The 13,402-nt window shown below is 38.3% G+C and overlaps 1 protein-coding gene across 1 annotated transcript in view; it reads left to right on the top strand.

Moving 5' to 3' along the window:
* Positions 1-316: 316 nt before the first annotated feature.
* Positions 317-13,402, top strand: part of LOC147129577 (1-phosphatidylinositol 4,5-bisphosphate phosphodiesterase delta-3-A-like) — a 16,432-nt gene continuing 3,346 nt past the window's right edge. The window contains exons 1-11 of the mRNA XM_086016478.1: positions 317-607; positions 2,811-2,866; positions 3,606-3,717; positions 5,995-6,223; positions 6,534-6,663; positions 6,778-7,003; positions 8,274-8,475; positions 9,870-10,014; positions 10,708-10,860; positions 12,090-12,233; positions 12,306-12,459. Of these exons, the coding sequence (XP_085872604.1) occupies positions 517-607; positions 2,811-2,866; positions 3,606-3,717; positions 5,995-6,223; positions 6,534-6,663; positions 6,778-7,003; positions 8,274-8,475; positions 9,870-10,014; positions 10,708-10,860; positions 12,090-12,233; positions 12,306-12,459 (1,642 nt within the window). The 5' untranslated portion in view covers positions 317-516. The remainder of the gene's footprint in view (positions 608-2,810; positions 2,867-3,605; positions 3,718-5,994; positions 6,224-6,533; positions 6,664-6,777; positions 7,004-8,273; positions 8,476-9,869; positions 10,015-10,707; positions 10,861-12,089; positions 12,234-12,305; positions 12,460-13,402) is intronic.

The raw sequence follows: 13,402 nt of genomic DNA, 5'->3' as shown, positions 1-13,402 counted from the left end.
AAACCGGAAATAGACGGAAATGGGTTATTGGCAAAATAAAATTTATTGAATAAAACACAGGTAAATAGACTGAATCGTGCAGTTGTTCGTTTCCTTAATTAATTAATTTATTTTTATTTTTTAATCCAGATCGTCCATTTACTAGTTTTATTGTGATTATTTATTGTAAATGTTATTAGTACTAGCATTAGTAGAGTTAGTATATCGTTTTAGAATTATGCCATATAGGTCGAACCATCGTGGCCTTTTTTAAATTTTATTTTGAGAGTGATGCCTATAGCGCGTTGCTGGCACTTGACATTTGCCAAATATTGTATACAATACAGTACTAATGGATGGATGTACTCGCATGGTTTAGTGCGTTTCCTAAATCAGTTGTTGGTGACGTCAGCAACGAGAAGGTTGGACAACGCGAATTCGACGGCGCCGGGATAAAAATTATGCGCGCTGAGCAAGAAACCATCAAGCAGAGACGGAAGGGAAACGGAATAAAGAAAGCGAAGCCTCTCTTAAACAATGTTGGGAAACAGAAGGAAAGCACCCCAGGTGCGTAAGAACGGTAACGGGACGTCCGATTCCAAGGCCATCCATCCGCTAAGGAGTCTAGGTAATTAAACCTTCCCTGTGTGTTGTTCGTATTGTCATGCTGCAGAGATGGTGGTAATTTGCCGTCAGCCTAAAAGACCGTTATTAATGAAGGGACTCGGAAGACAACTGTTCAAAGAAACAAAATCATTTTTGAAGGTAAAATTATCAAATGCTATATAAATCACACTCCCGACTCTCTTGACCCACATCAGTCGCCGACGGGAGGACAATAAATGATTTTGTATTGGGATTTATCTTTTAGGGCAGTACGGTAAATTGCTTCATTCGAATCTCGCATGGTATGGATGGATGGATGGATGGATAGATGGATAGATAGATAGATAGATAGATAGATAGATAGATAGATAGATAGATAGATAGATAGATAGATAGATAGACACCCTGTGATTAAAATGGCAGCAGGCAGAAAGCTGGAGTCAAAGTTCGATTTAAGTGTATAGAATACATTTGTTTTGCAATTTAATTGTCTGCAGGGTTCATCCAAAAATGTTTATATGATATACATGCTTTTTGAAGTTTGGTTTCAATCGATACATTGCATACGTTTTATTCGTTCATTCATTAATTCATTTATTTATTTATTTTAGGGGGTGGGCACCTAAACGTATCGAATGTCTGTGACGTAGCACTGTGTAATTTTCTCAAGGGGTAATCAACTACAGTAGACATTTGTGGTCACCACTGCTCTCCACTCTGTCTTTAAGTTTATAGCATGTTGTGACCTACATGAACACATGTGCGCTATTATGTTTTTAAGGTGGCTTTAACTCAAACCACCAAAACTGTTCCTCCCATCTTCGCTGTTTCATATGTCTTAATCTTTTATTTAGGTCCCTTAAGTGAATGCAGGGGGGCATTTGGGGATTTTGGAACTGCGTTGTGTGATGGAGAACAAGCTTGTAAAATATAATGTCAAATTATATATATAATATTATTGACAGTGATGTATAATGATACATTGAGGACTTATAAATACTATAAATAAATACCCAATACGGACAGTATATGAAATAGTAGATTTGTATACAGTACTATCAAGCCAATTGATATTGACCCTGTTGTCTCTTCAACAGGAAATAAGATTGTTGAACTTTAGGAGTACTGTTGTTATCGGTAGTTTTTGTCGTCTCTTCTTTGCAAAATAGTTTCTAGAGGGCTCGTAAAAGTTGTGAAAATGCTGCTAAATTGGCAACACTGCAGACACAAGTTGTAGCTCTTGCTTGCTTCCTCGCTTGTACTAGCGTCCACACGTGTACACATAAAATGAAAACGGGACTTTCAAAATAAAGCATTATATATTTGACATTTTTGACTTCATGGTTACTGTGAGGGCCAGTCAGAGACTTTAGATGGGCCAAATGTGGTCCCCCGGCCGTACGTTGTCCATATCTGACCTAGATGACCAGGTGGTGCTTTTATTTGTATTGCAAAATGATAGTTGTATACCTATCCAGGAAAAGCTGACTACATCATAATAGCAGGTGACTAAACAAACCAATCATGAAAGATGCAGCATTCTACCCGTGGCGACGACTTGTGTCATGTGCGCGGCATGTGCTGCAGAGGAGCCAGTGGTTGACATCATGGGTCATTGTCCTAGGGGGAAAAAAAACTTACTGTATCCTCACAACAGCACATCAAAGTTTGCCCAAGAAAAAATCAAAACACAGGGTTGACTTTTGAAAGCTGGCCCCTTTTGGCCTGATGAAATCAAAATTGAGCTGTGAATATGCAGCACGCATTTGTTTGGTGGCGAGGCCTTTCACCCTAAAAGTACTGTTGCCGCAATGCTGTGTAGCTCCTTTGCTGCTTCAGCCACAGAACATTGTTCAGCTTTGAGAAAAAGAGAATCTAATTATTTATTGTATTTGTGTAGTTTTAGGTCATCACTTTTTCTAACAAGAAAGAAATATTTAAGGGAAACACAAATGAAGATTGTTGAGGGCCCTTTCAAGCTTATCGAGAGCCTGAGTTGTCAGGTTTGCTCGCACTCAACAAAAAAATATTTTCTTGGGGTAATTTTTCTTTTCAGTTCTCCAAGAGGCATTACAGAGTATATTTTGGGGCATCATGTTTGGAACCCCTAAAATATATATAAGTAAAGAAGTTAAAACAATATATCAAACGTTAGAAGGAGGGATTGAGATGCTTACGTCATGGTTACTATATACCTTTCCTTAGCATTTTTTTTTTTCTTGTAGGATTACAGGATGATGAAGATGTCAAGTGGATGTTGCAGGGCTCCAATATGGTGAAGGTATGAGGTATATTGAATTGAATGGTGGCAATATCAAGGGTTGTAGAACTTCAGATTTCAACGCAAATGTGTTGACCATCAATGTTGACGGGTGCACATATACAATTTTGCTCTGTTTCGCAAAGGAGCATCAGAGGTTTTTCCTTGGCGCTCGTATTTTTCCCGGCCCACCAACCTCACCGGATGAACTTCAAGCAACACACCATTCAAAATTCATTTTCTATGTATTTTTTATGCAGTGTGTATGAACATTAAAAATACCAATGCATCTGATTTCCTGAAAGAAGGTTTAAGCCGATTAATCATCAAAATGATGACATACGCTAATTGCTAACAAATTGGACATTTTTACGTAATCAGTGATGTGGTACGTGCTCAGTGTGCTGTAACACACTACTGTTAATTTTTTTACTTGTTTTGTCGTCTGTTGTGCTCTAAAAATGCCATTTGGCATCGTCAAGTATTATCATATCGTAATTCAGATATCACTCCTAACCCATGCGAGGTTTCATATTCTTCCTTCGAGAAAGGGGGGGAAAAAAAGAAATTTATGAAATTGAAAAGTGCAGAAAATGCACAAAAATAAACTGATTAGGATTCAGTCACTGATTTGGTCTGTAACATCTGTGAAAAAATATTCATGGTTAGTTCCCAAAGTAAAAGGTTGTGTTTGCAAACGTCTTATTTAGCTGGACATAACAGAAAAAAGAACTAATCGATGAACCATTTCTGTGTAAAGGTCCGATCACCTCATTGGCAAAAGCGACGTACCCTGAAGCTGCTGGAAGATGGTGTCACAATTTGGTGCCAGTCCCACAAAACTTTCAGTCGAGCCAAAGAGCAACAATCATGTAAGTAGTTTGCATTTGTACTCTTTGTTCTAATATATTAGTGCTGTCAAACGATTAAATTTTTTTAATACGAATTAATTGCAAAAAAATCCATAATTACTCGCGATTAATTTTATTTTTCAACTACAATTTTTAACAGAGCTTGGAATCGGTGGTCGACTGGTAAGCACGTCCGCCTCACAGTGCAGGGGTCGTGGGTTCGAATCCGGCCCCGGCCTTCCTGTGTGAAGTTTGCATTTTCTCCCCCTTTCCTGCGTGGATTTTCTCCGGGTACTCCGGTTTCTTCCCACATTCCAAAAACATGCATGGTAGGGTAATTGAACACTCTAAATTGTCCTTAGGTATGGTTGTGAGTGTGAATGGTTGTTTGTCACCGTGTGCCCTGTGATTGGCTGGCAACCAGTTCAGGGTGTACCCCGCCTACTGCCCGAAGACAGCTGGGATAGGCTCCAGCACGCCCGCGACCCTTGTGAGGAGAAGCGGTACAGATAATGGATGGATGGATGGATGGATGGATGGATGGATGGATGGAACCGATATTTACTTGAGTAAAATCGTGCAATTAATGTGGAAAATGAGATAAAGTATATTTTGATTCAAAGACTTGCTACAATGCTTTTGCTGTAAAATACAACTGTTGAACGATACACCAAAGACGTACAACTAATATGGTATTTGAATTTGGCTTTGCAAAGTGTGCAAATTATTTAGGATTTTTCCAGTGAGCCGTCGAGCAACATTTTAAAGTAAAACTATGTAAAAGTCTGTCTTTGTGACTCTCCTCTAAGTTTGGCTGCAAAGTGAGCAGAGGGAAGCTGCCACAGGAAGGAAATAAAACTGAGTTAACTGAGTTAATTTTTTTAATGCGTTATAAAATTTAAATTAATCTTCATAGTTCACGCTTTAACTGGTCAAATTCAAACTGAGCCAGCAACATTATTGTAATTCTTGAGAAATGAATGTAACAGGAGGGCCAATATGGATCAGAACTTTGTTTATCTGATTCATGTTATTAAGTCCCTAATTCTCAATGTAAAAAAAAAAAAAAAAGTGAAATAAATTTGCATTGTATTTGCACTTTGAGCTTCATCAGAGCCTAATTTTATTGAGCGCTACCTTGGCCAAACCTTATAGTGTACCTTCATGGGAGCCTCATATCTTCGAAATGAGTCATTGGGATGTGTTCATTGTTCACTGAGAGTGAAAATATTAGTTGAAAATTATGTACAGCTGCGCCATTTTTATGCCACCCAATTTAATGGGTTCTCCTTTGGCCCAAATATGTTGTTGAATATTGTGACATCTGCAGTTAAGAACCTGAGAAAACAAAAGGCCCAAATTAAAATGTTTCCTCGGGAGATTTGATCACCATCATATGATATTTTATAATTTATGAACTTGATTTTACTGCTGCCACTGTTTTATTTCAAACATATTTTAACATTATTTATCATTATTGCTTGCTGTGCCTGCAGTCTGTTGTCTGTAGTTGTTTGTAGTCTTCATTTGTTGTGACAGAATTTATGCTAATTCCAACAAAGTTATCAAATTCAAAGCAAATTTCCCTCTGCGAAAAAGTTCACGATCTTTCCAAGGGGTTTCATAAACTGGAATAGGCTCCCATGTTGACTCATTCTGTGAATGCCGGTACTTTAAATGTAACTTTTCACATGCCGTGTCTATTTTGGTTAAGTGTAATTGGTACTTTGTGCTCTGTCTGGGCACACATGAAAACACACAGCATCTTCCATTCTGCTTAGCTAGCTGAAGGGGAAGGGCGGTGCCTTTATTATAGACTCTCCAAGTTGTATTTAAAATGTTCAATGGCAGCTGATCCCGCCCCTAAAAAATGTTCAAACATTGAGGTCAAACATTGAGATTATAGGGCATGCCGTCACTTTTGGTCTTTATAACTCGTGGCTTAGTGCTCTGTAGTTACTCAACAGCTGGGATAGCAGGTTCAAATCACTCGACTATGGGAGGTCTTCAATTGTTTAAAAGATTAAAATACTCAAAAGAAAAGTATGTGTACTAAACAGTAAAGTCGGAGTCCAAAATACCGTGTATATATATAGCGGTTTATAAAATAATGATATAGAACAAAAATGACTACCAGCTGATTTTGTAACATAACAAATGAGAAAATATTATTGCGTAACAGTTCGCGAAGAGGAAATACGCATCAGAAAGGGTCACGTTTTCCAATCGTCAATAGTGATAATGAGAACTGAATTGATATATTGTTTTCTTCTTTCTTCATCTCCCTCTCTCACTCAGTCTCCATCACAGAGGTGGAGTGCGTATGTGAGGGCTGCCATTCGGAGACATTACGGCAGATGGTCGGTGCAGTTCCCGAAGGACGGTGTTTGACGGTGGTCTTCAAAGGTCCCCGAAAGAATCTGGATCTTCTCTGCCAGAACCATGAGGAGGCTTTTCATTGGACCCGCGGCATCCGGACACTGCAGGAAAGAATTGCCAACATGACCCAGAAGGAGAAACTTGATCAATATCCTTTTTTTTTTACCAAAATTGGGTAAACATTATGTGTAATTATCTATTATGTAAAATCAAAAGGCCCCTCATATTAGATCATTTTAAGGATTAGCCATTAGAATATTCACATTGATTCTTTTGACATTCCAAAACGCATTCAGGAGAGGATAGTCTTGTCCAAACTGAGCCCAGTTTTTATTATCCGTAACAGATCTTGTATTGAGTTGGATTGTGATCGTGTTTGGATTCAACACAAGCCTTCCAAATATTCTCATGGACTGCGTAAAAAATAATTTGACAACTTCCTTGATCATACGTGTCACCTGGATTCATGCTTACCTGAGTCGTGCCGATCGGAATCATGATGATAAGATGAGCTACGATGAAGTGCAGACATTGCTGCAAATGATCAATATTGACTTGAGTGACCAATATGCTCGTGAACTTTTCCAGGTGTGTAACCTGCCCCATAATGTCATTATTATTTAACTTCACATTTATTGTATTTTTAACACAGAAGAATTAACCGTTGTATATATGTCTTCCTCTCAAATGATTCTCGGACAGAAGTGTGATCATTCAGCCGATGGCCGATTGGACCATGGGGAAATCGAAGTTTTCTGCAGAGAGTTGTTGCGGAGACCTGAGCTGGATGGCGTCTTTATGAGTTATTCTTCCAATGGATGTATCCTCTCGACTGCAGATTTGAGGGATTTCCTTAACGATCAGGGGGAGGATTCTTCATTCACTCATGCCCAAAGCCTCGTCATCACCTATGAACTTAATGAATGGGGTATGCTGCTTAACACAAAAATTGACTTATACCGTATATGTTCACTGGTCGATTCGACCCTTTATCCAAGAATTACGCTGGCCAACAGCAAATTTTAATCAGAGATGGCTTTATGTGTCCCTTAACGGTTTTTGGAGGTGGTTTAAAAAAATGTCTTCACTTTTTTCCTAGCGCATCAAGTTGTGGAGCTATTTTCATTATTCGCTTTTTAAGTTGACCTACAAAAGCTTGCGCAGTGCAGATTTGACCATGCGTTATGTAATTAAAGCGGAAGTCAAACCAAACATCTTTTTTTCAATAATATGTTCCCAAAAGGCCTGCTAGTTGAAACATGGCATTCTGATTAATTTTGCGTTATGGGAATATAAGTTAAGCAGCAAAATGCACTCAGATTCAGAAAACAGGTCAGCCGTGATTGGTCGTTGTGAGCAGTTGTGATGTGATTTTCAGTCAACAGAAGACAAAATGGCCGCCCCCAGAGTAGGCTAAAAACGAGTGCATTTTGCTGTTTAAGTATTGTGAAGCTGTGAAATGAGAATTTGATATGAAACAAAAGTTTGGCATAATTCATAAATATGACTAAAATCACACAATATTAAAAGTGCATATATTTTTTTGAAAATGTGGTGTGCTGTAGAAAAAAGGACAGATTCGGAGTCCGAAAAATAAAAATGCTACAAAAGTTTACAAAAACGTGTTACCAATAAACAATGCTTAAATGTACTGTAATTATTAACTCGCTTTTTATGTAAAATTGATACAATTAGTAAGCCACTAAACTTGCTATTTCAAAAAATAATAAATGCAATTAAAAAAAATCTATACAATTCTTTTGCATCATGGGTGCACCAACATGGTGCACCAGGTAGCCCTCCAAGGACCATGAGTAGCCCCGCTGTTGCAAACTGTTGCATATTGATATTTATCTATTTCCTAAATATTGTGCGATATCAGTACGATCCATGTTTTTACAGAACTGAATATCACATAACATTTAATTGAAGGTTATTTGAGTAAATTTGATACTTCAGACGTGTGTGTCAAACTGGTAGCCTGCCTCATTAATTAGTAGCTCGCAATTTGAAAAAGGTTGGTGACCCTTGCTCAAAAAAAAAAAAAAAAAAAAAATACTGCCAAAACATACACCCCCAACGCAGACAAACAAGTTTCCAGGTGAAGTTAAAAAATAACCAGCATCTAAAATAGAACTGATGAAAGGTACTAAGAAACTAAGGTACTCTGTTGTTTTTTTGTCTTTTGTCCAACACAGCTCAGAGGAACCACTTGATGACACCCAATGGTTTCACCATGTACATGCTGTCCAAGGAGAATTCTGCGTTTGACCCGGAACACGATCGGGTTCATCAAAACATGAAACATCCACTAGCGCACTACTTCATTTCCTCTTCCCACAATACATACTTGACTAAGGATCAGCTGACTGGAGAGAGTGGCGTCGAGCCATATATCCGGTAAGAATCAAAAGAAATCCATAGCACTTTTTTAAAGTGTTTTTAGAGTGCCATGAAAACAAATATATATATATTTTTTGCATATGATTTTTTTTTTTAATAATGCCAAAGAAAGACACCAGGCAAAAAAAATGGCCTCCAAGGGTGAGATCCAAGGTAAAAACAACTGCTGACAGAAAAGAACGTAATGACCCATCTCACATTTGCCAAGAAACATCTTGATGATCCCCAAGACTTTTGGAGAAATAATCTGTGGATTGACAAGATTTTACAAAGTAGATTAGACGTCTTTGGGGCACATAATTAGATCGACAAGAACAAAGAGATGGTGGTCCTGATACAAGTAACAGCATGATTAAACTATCCAAGTCACCGAACCATTACATTTTCTCTGCTGCTTAGGTCCACTTCCTCCTTCTAAAAATCAGCAAATCAGGGCTTTCTTTTGCAACAAAGAAAGCAACATCTTGTCAAGATGCAGTCTAACCAATACAATACAATACACTACAATACAATGCAATGCATTTTTACTTCCTGGTAGGCTGCTACGTCAGCACTTCCAAATGTGGTCGTGTTGGCAACCGGTAATTTTGCTTTGTTGCGTGATGTGTGCAAGTGCAGTGTGAAAAGGGCTTAAAATGGAAGTCAAACCAAACCTTTTTTTTTTTCAATAATATGATCTATGCAGGCCCACTAGTTGTAACAAGGCAATCTGATAAATATTAAGTTTGTGGAATAGGAGTTAATCAACCCATTTAAGCCATCTCAGAGGTCGGTCGGCCATTTTGTCACTTCTGTCGACTGAAAATGACATCACAACTGCTCAGATTTCAGGTAACGACCAATCACGGCTCACCTGTTTTCTGAATTTGAGCCATGATTGGGCGTTCCCTGAGCCCTGAGCAACTGTGATGTCATTTACAGTCGACAGAAGTGACAAAATGGCCGCCCCCTGAGATGGCTAGATTTTGCTGCTTAACTCATATTCCACAAACACAATATAAAGCAGAATTCCTTGTTTCAACCAGTGGGCTTGCATAGAACATATTCTTGAGAAAAATATATGTTTAAGTTGACCTCTGCTTTAAGGTCAACAAGAAAAAGTTTTAGCCTCTATTTTTTTTCCCCCATTTTTGTTCCAACATTAGATTAGTTCCAAATTTAGTTCCAGAGTTTTTGGAACAGTTGTTGTATCGTATATCATTTAGCGTTTTTCTGGTCTGTGTGTATATTGTGACTTTAAACATGATCTCGGTTTTGGTACATTTTGTTTATTTATGTGTTACATGTGCTTGGAGTGAACTATGCAAATTTTGCTAAACTGCAAGATAAAATCTAAAGCCACGTTTCATCAATTAGATACAATAGTAAGTAACTAATCTGTGTGCTTTTAGAGCCCTGAATCATGGTTGTCGATGTGTGGAGTTGGACTGTTGGGATGGAGATAAAGGACAGCCGGTCATCTACCATGGCTACACGCTTACCTCCAAAGTGCCCTTTGTCGAAGTTATCGAGACAATCAATGAGTATGCATTTAAGGTAGGGGCAGAACGCCAAAATTACCAATTAGGATAAACAATGCTGGTGTTAACCTGTTGCTCTCCTGGGTGAACATCTTTTTCTCCTCTTGCGCCTAAAACATGTGAAGCTTGTTTTAAGTAACACTTAAATAATAAGTAACACACTACATCGTCATGGGGTGAAATCCTGCATTGCCTATCACATTCCCCCAATCCTCCTCTCGATTGTCCAAAGATGGTCCTTAGCTAATTTCAGACGGGCCCTTACATGCGCAGTAGGGGAACCTTACAGGCAATTCGTACTTATTGGCCACCCATTTTCACAAATAAATTGTTTAAAAATCATACAAAAAATCATGTGATTTCCTGGATTTTTTATATTTTTTTTACATTCTGTCTCTCACGCTTGATGTGTACCTATGATGTAAATTACAAACACCTTATCTTTTTAAATGGGTGAACTTGCAAAATTTTAAGTTGCCCAATACTTGTATTTGATCTCAAACTATCAAGCATAGCTTGATAGCTCAATCATAGCTTAAACTGATCTGTGACCTAGTGAACAATGCTGGTAGGTGTAGATTTTTATTCATGTTTAATTCATGTCAAGCACTTTGAGTTGCATTTTATGCAATTTAACAATGATGTTTTTTTTAATGTTTCACATCCTATTCTAATCTCTGATTTCCCACTCTGCATAATTATGATTTAGGCATCGCCATACCCTCTGATCCTTTCCTTGGAGAATCACTGCTCTGTGGAGCAGCAGGCAGTGATGGCTCGACACCTGCAGAGCATCCTTGGAGACAAACTGCTTACCAAGCCCATTTGTGGCCTGGATTCCAACACCCTGCCTTCACCGGAAGTATGTTCCGCATTAAACACATGAATTGGCCTTCTGGAAAGTATTTTTCAAAGTTGTTTCAGATTGTAATATTCAATTTTCATTTTTGTGAGCTGACAAGATTTCTCAAAAATGACTGTGTCAAAATGCTGAATCTGGTTGGAATAGCCACTTAAATCTGACTACAACACACCAAGAATATTGAAAATCGGATGATGGGTTCTGGAGAAATTGCGTTGTTTGCCGAAAAAGAACAGCTTTTTTTCCGGAACATTTTTGTATGATATCGCCAATAGAAAATCTGGCCCCAAAATGCCTTGTAATTAGAGTAAAACAGTTTAATCTGTCTGTTACTCGGGTATCCCCTTCTCCAATTTGCTGACAAGTTACAGTTAAAAATATCGAACAGTACACTCATACGGAGTTAAATTCTGAGAGGTTCTCGAAGTCCAGGCCTCAAATTTAACCCTTTCAAACAGTGTCATGTGCCCTAAAAACTTGACCTAAATAGCGCAAATGGATAATTATGGATATTAATAATGGAGAGAAGAGCAGTGAGGGCAGAGCAGAGAATGGGTTATGTACTTTAGTAACCAGTTATTTTTTTCCTGAATACATTTTCACAAACAATGATTGTTTGTTTGTTCACGTCAAAATCTCGCTACTCACAATCCCCAGGCCAGAGTATCGCTTTACGGGGTCTGTCATGGAACAGCTTGTCCCAGTAACATAACTGTGAGCAAAAAAAAAAACAAAAAAAAAGAATCCAGCAGAAACAGAATGTTGTATGGCGTAAGAAAAAAAAGTCATGCCACCCGCTCGACGGAATAAAGGGGCATGTATCAGGGTAAGCCTCATGTTGCTAGCTTTGGCTAGCGCAATTGTTAGCTAGCCTTAATACGAACCCAATTCCAATGAAGTTGGGATGTTGTGTAAACCATAAATAAAAACAGAATCCAATGATTTGTAAATCAAATGTCTTGCTCTTCTTCAATATGTAAAAATGTGGGTATTTTACTACTGCTCTTATTTTAACCTTCCTGTTTTGTCACGAGTCAAACTGCCCACTTTAAGTCAAACAACACACAATGAAAATGGTCAATTTCACATATTTGCAAAGGATGAAACACACCGCACTGAAATTGACCTAGGAGCATTATTGCTGTTCAAAATACGTAAGATAAGGGTGAGAACACATTGTTCCTGTGGGTACTGTGTGGGTAAACTGTGGTTGTGTGCACTGTGTGCAGGACCTCAAGGGTAAAATCCTGGTTAAGGGGAAGAAAGAAAACACAGCGGAGGGATGCACGTCAAGCTCGTCAGACCTCAGCTCATCAGACGATGAAGTCAGCCAAACTGAGAGCAGTATCCAAAAAAGGAAAAAAGATGACAAGGTCTATACACATCATTGTTTTTGTCATGGTGAAGATGTATTGGGAGTGACCAGTTGTTTGTTGTGACTCTAGTCAACAGTGTCTCAGATGAGTCCAGAGCTGTCAGAATTGGTCGTGTACACCCGCAGTGTACACTTTAAAAGCTTTCAACACGCTGCCAAAGCTCCGCCAAGCCACATGTGCTCATTTTCTGAAAGTGAAGCCCTCAGACATGTCAAAGACTCAGGTATTGTAAAGACTGTTTATGTATTGAAAGCTACTTAGTGTACTTAGAAATGTAACAAGGAACAATTTAAAAACCTTTACAGAAGATTTGTAACAGGTACTGTATCTTTCCTAAGACTATTCTCTCACTAGTGAGCTTTTAACCAGGGTGCTCCTTCTAAAGTTCAAAGAGAAACAATTACCGCATTAGCTGAGCATCAGCTGAGCAGCGACTGGCTAGCTAGTGGTTATTTGATGCGACACTCACGCAGTATGCATCGCCGCGTCTTGAAAGAATCGCGCATAAGAGACCAAAGTACGTCTTGTGCTTTGCATTGTACAACAATAGCCCCACCGACTTCAAAATGGTGGCTACACCAATAGCGACGCCTATTGACTTAAAGCGCCAACGGGAGAATATGCCCAATATGAGTGTTAATGTTAATATGATCATTTCTATTTTTTTAAGCAGAAAATACATCATGTTGTACGTGTAAGTTATCATTTTTTTTTAACCTAGTTTTTTTTTTTTTTTTTTGCTTTGTTACTGTCAAATAAAGAGACGCACAAACAGGGGAAGTGGGTGGGCTTTCAGCATTTGACCCATGACGAAAAATCTCACATTGTAAATGTAGGGCTACTTAACGTTAGGCATAGCAAATTTCTACCTTGTTTTGGATCAAATGTCATCATTAATCTGCCAAATTGTTTTAATCGAAACGTAAAGTTCATTTTACGTTACTCATAACTGGGAAATACACCATTGATTTTGGATGACGATGTGTACTTTGAAACTCAATGTTCACTGTAATGTTGTGTTGCTTTTGGCAGATAAAAATCTATCCTTTTTAAGACTTATACTACACTTTTTACTCACAACTACGATTGGTGACTTCATGCGCAAAAATGTAAAAGGATAAGCTGCATGTCATGTTGTGGATCAAACTCTCTTTAGAATATGGTTA

Source organism: Filicampus tigris, chromosome 19 (genome assembly GCF_054856515.1).
Source record: "Filicampus tigris isolate MCC_2025a chromosome 19, RoL_Ftig_1.0, whole genome shotgun sequence".
Lineage (NCBI taxonomy): Eukaryota > Metazoa > Chordata > Actinopteri > Syngnathiformes > Syngnathidae > Filicampus > Filicampus tigris.
Note: the sequence above shows the minus strand (reverse complement) of the source record. Positions and strands in the feature narration are given on the sequence as shown.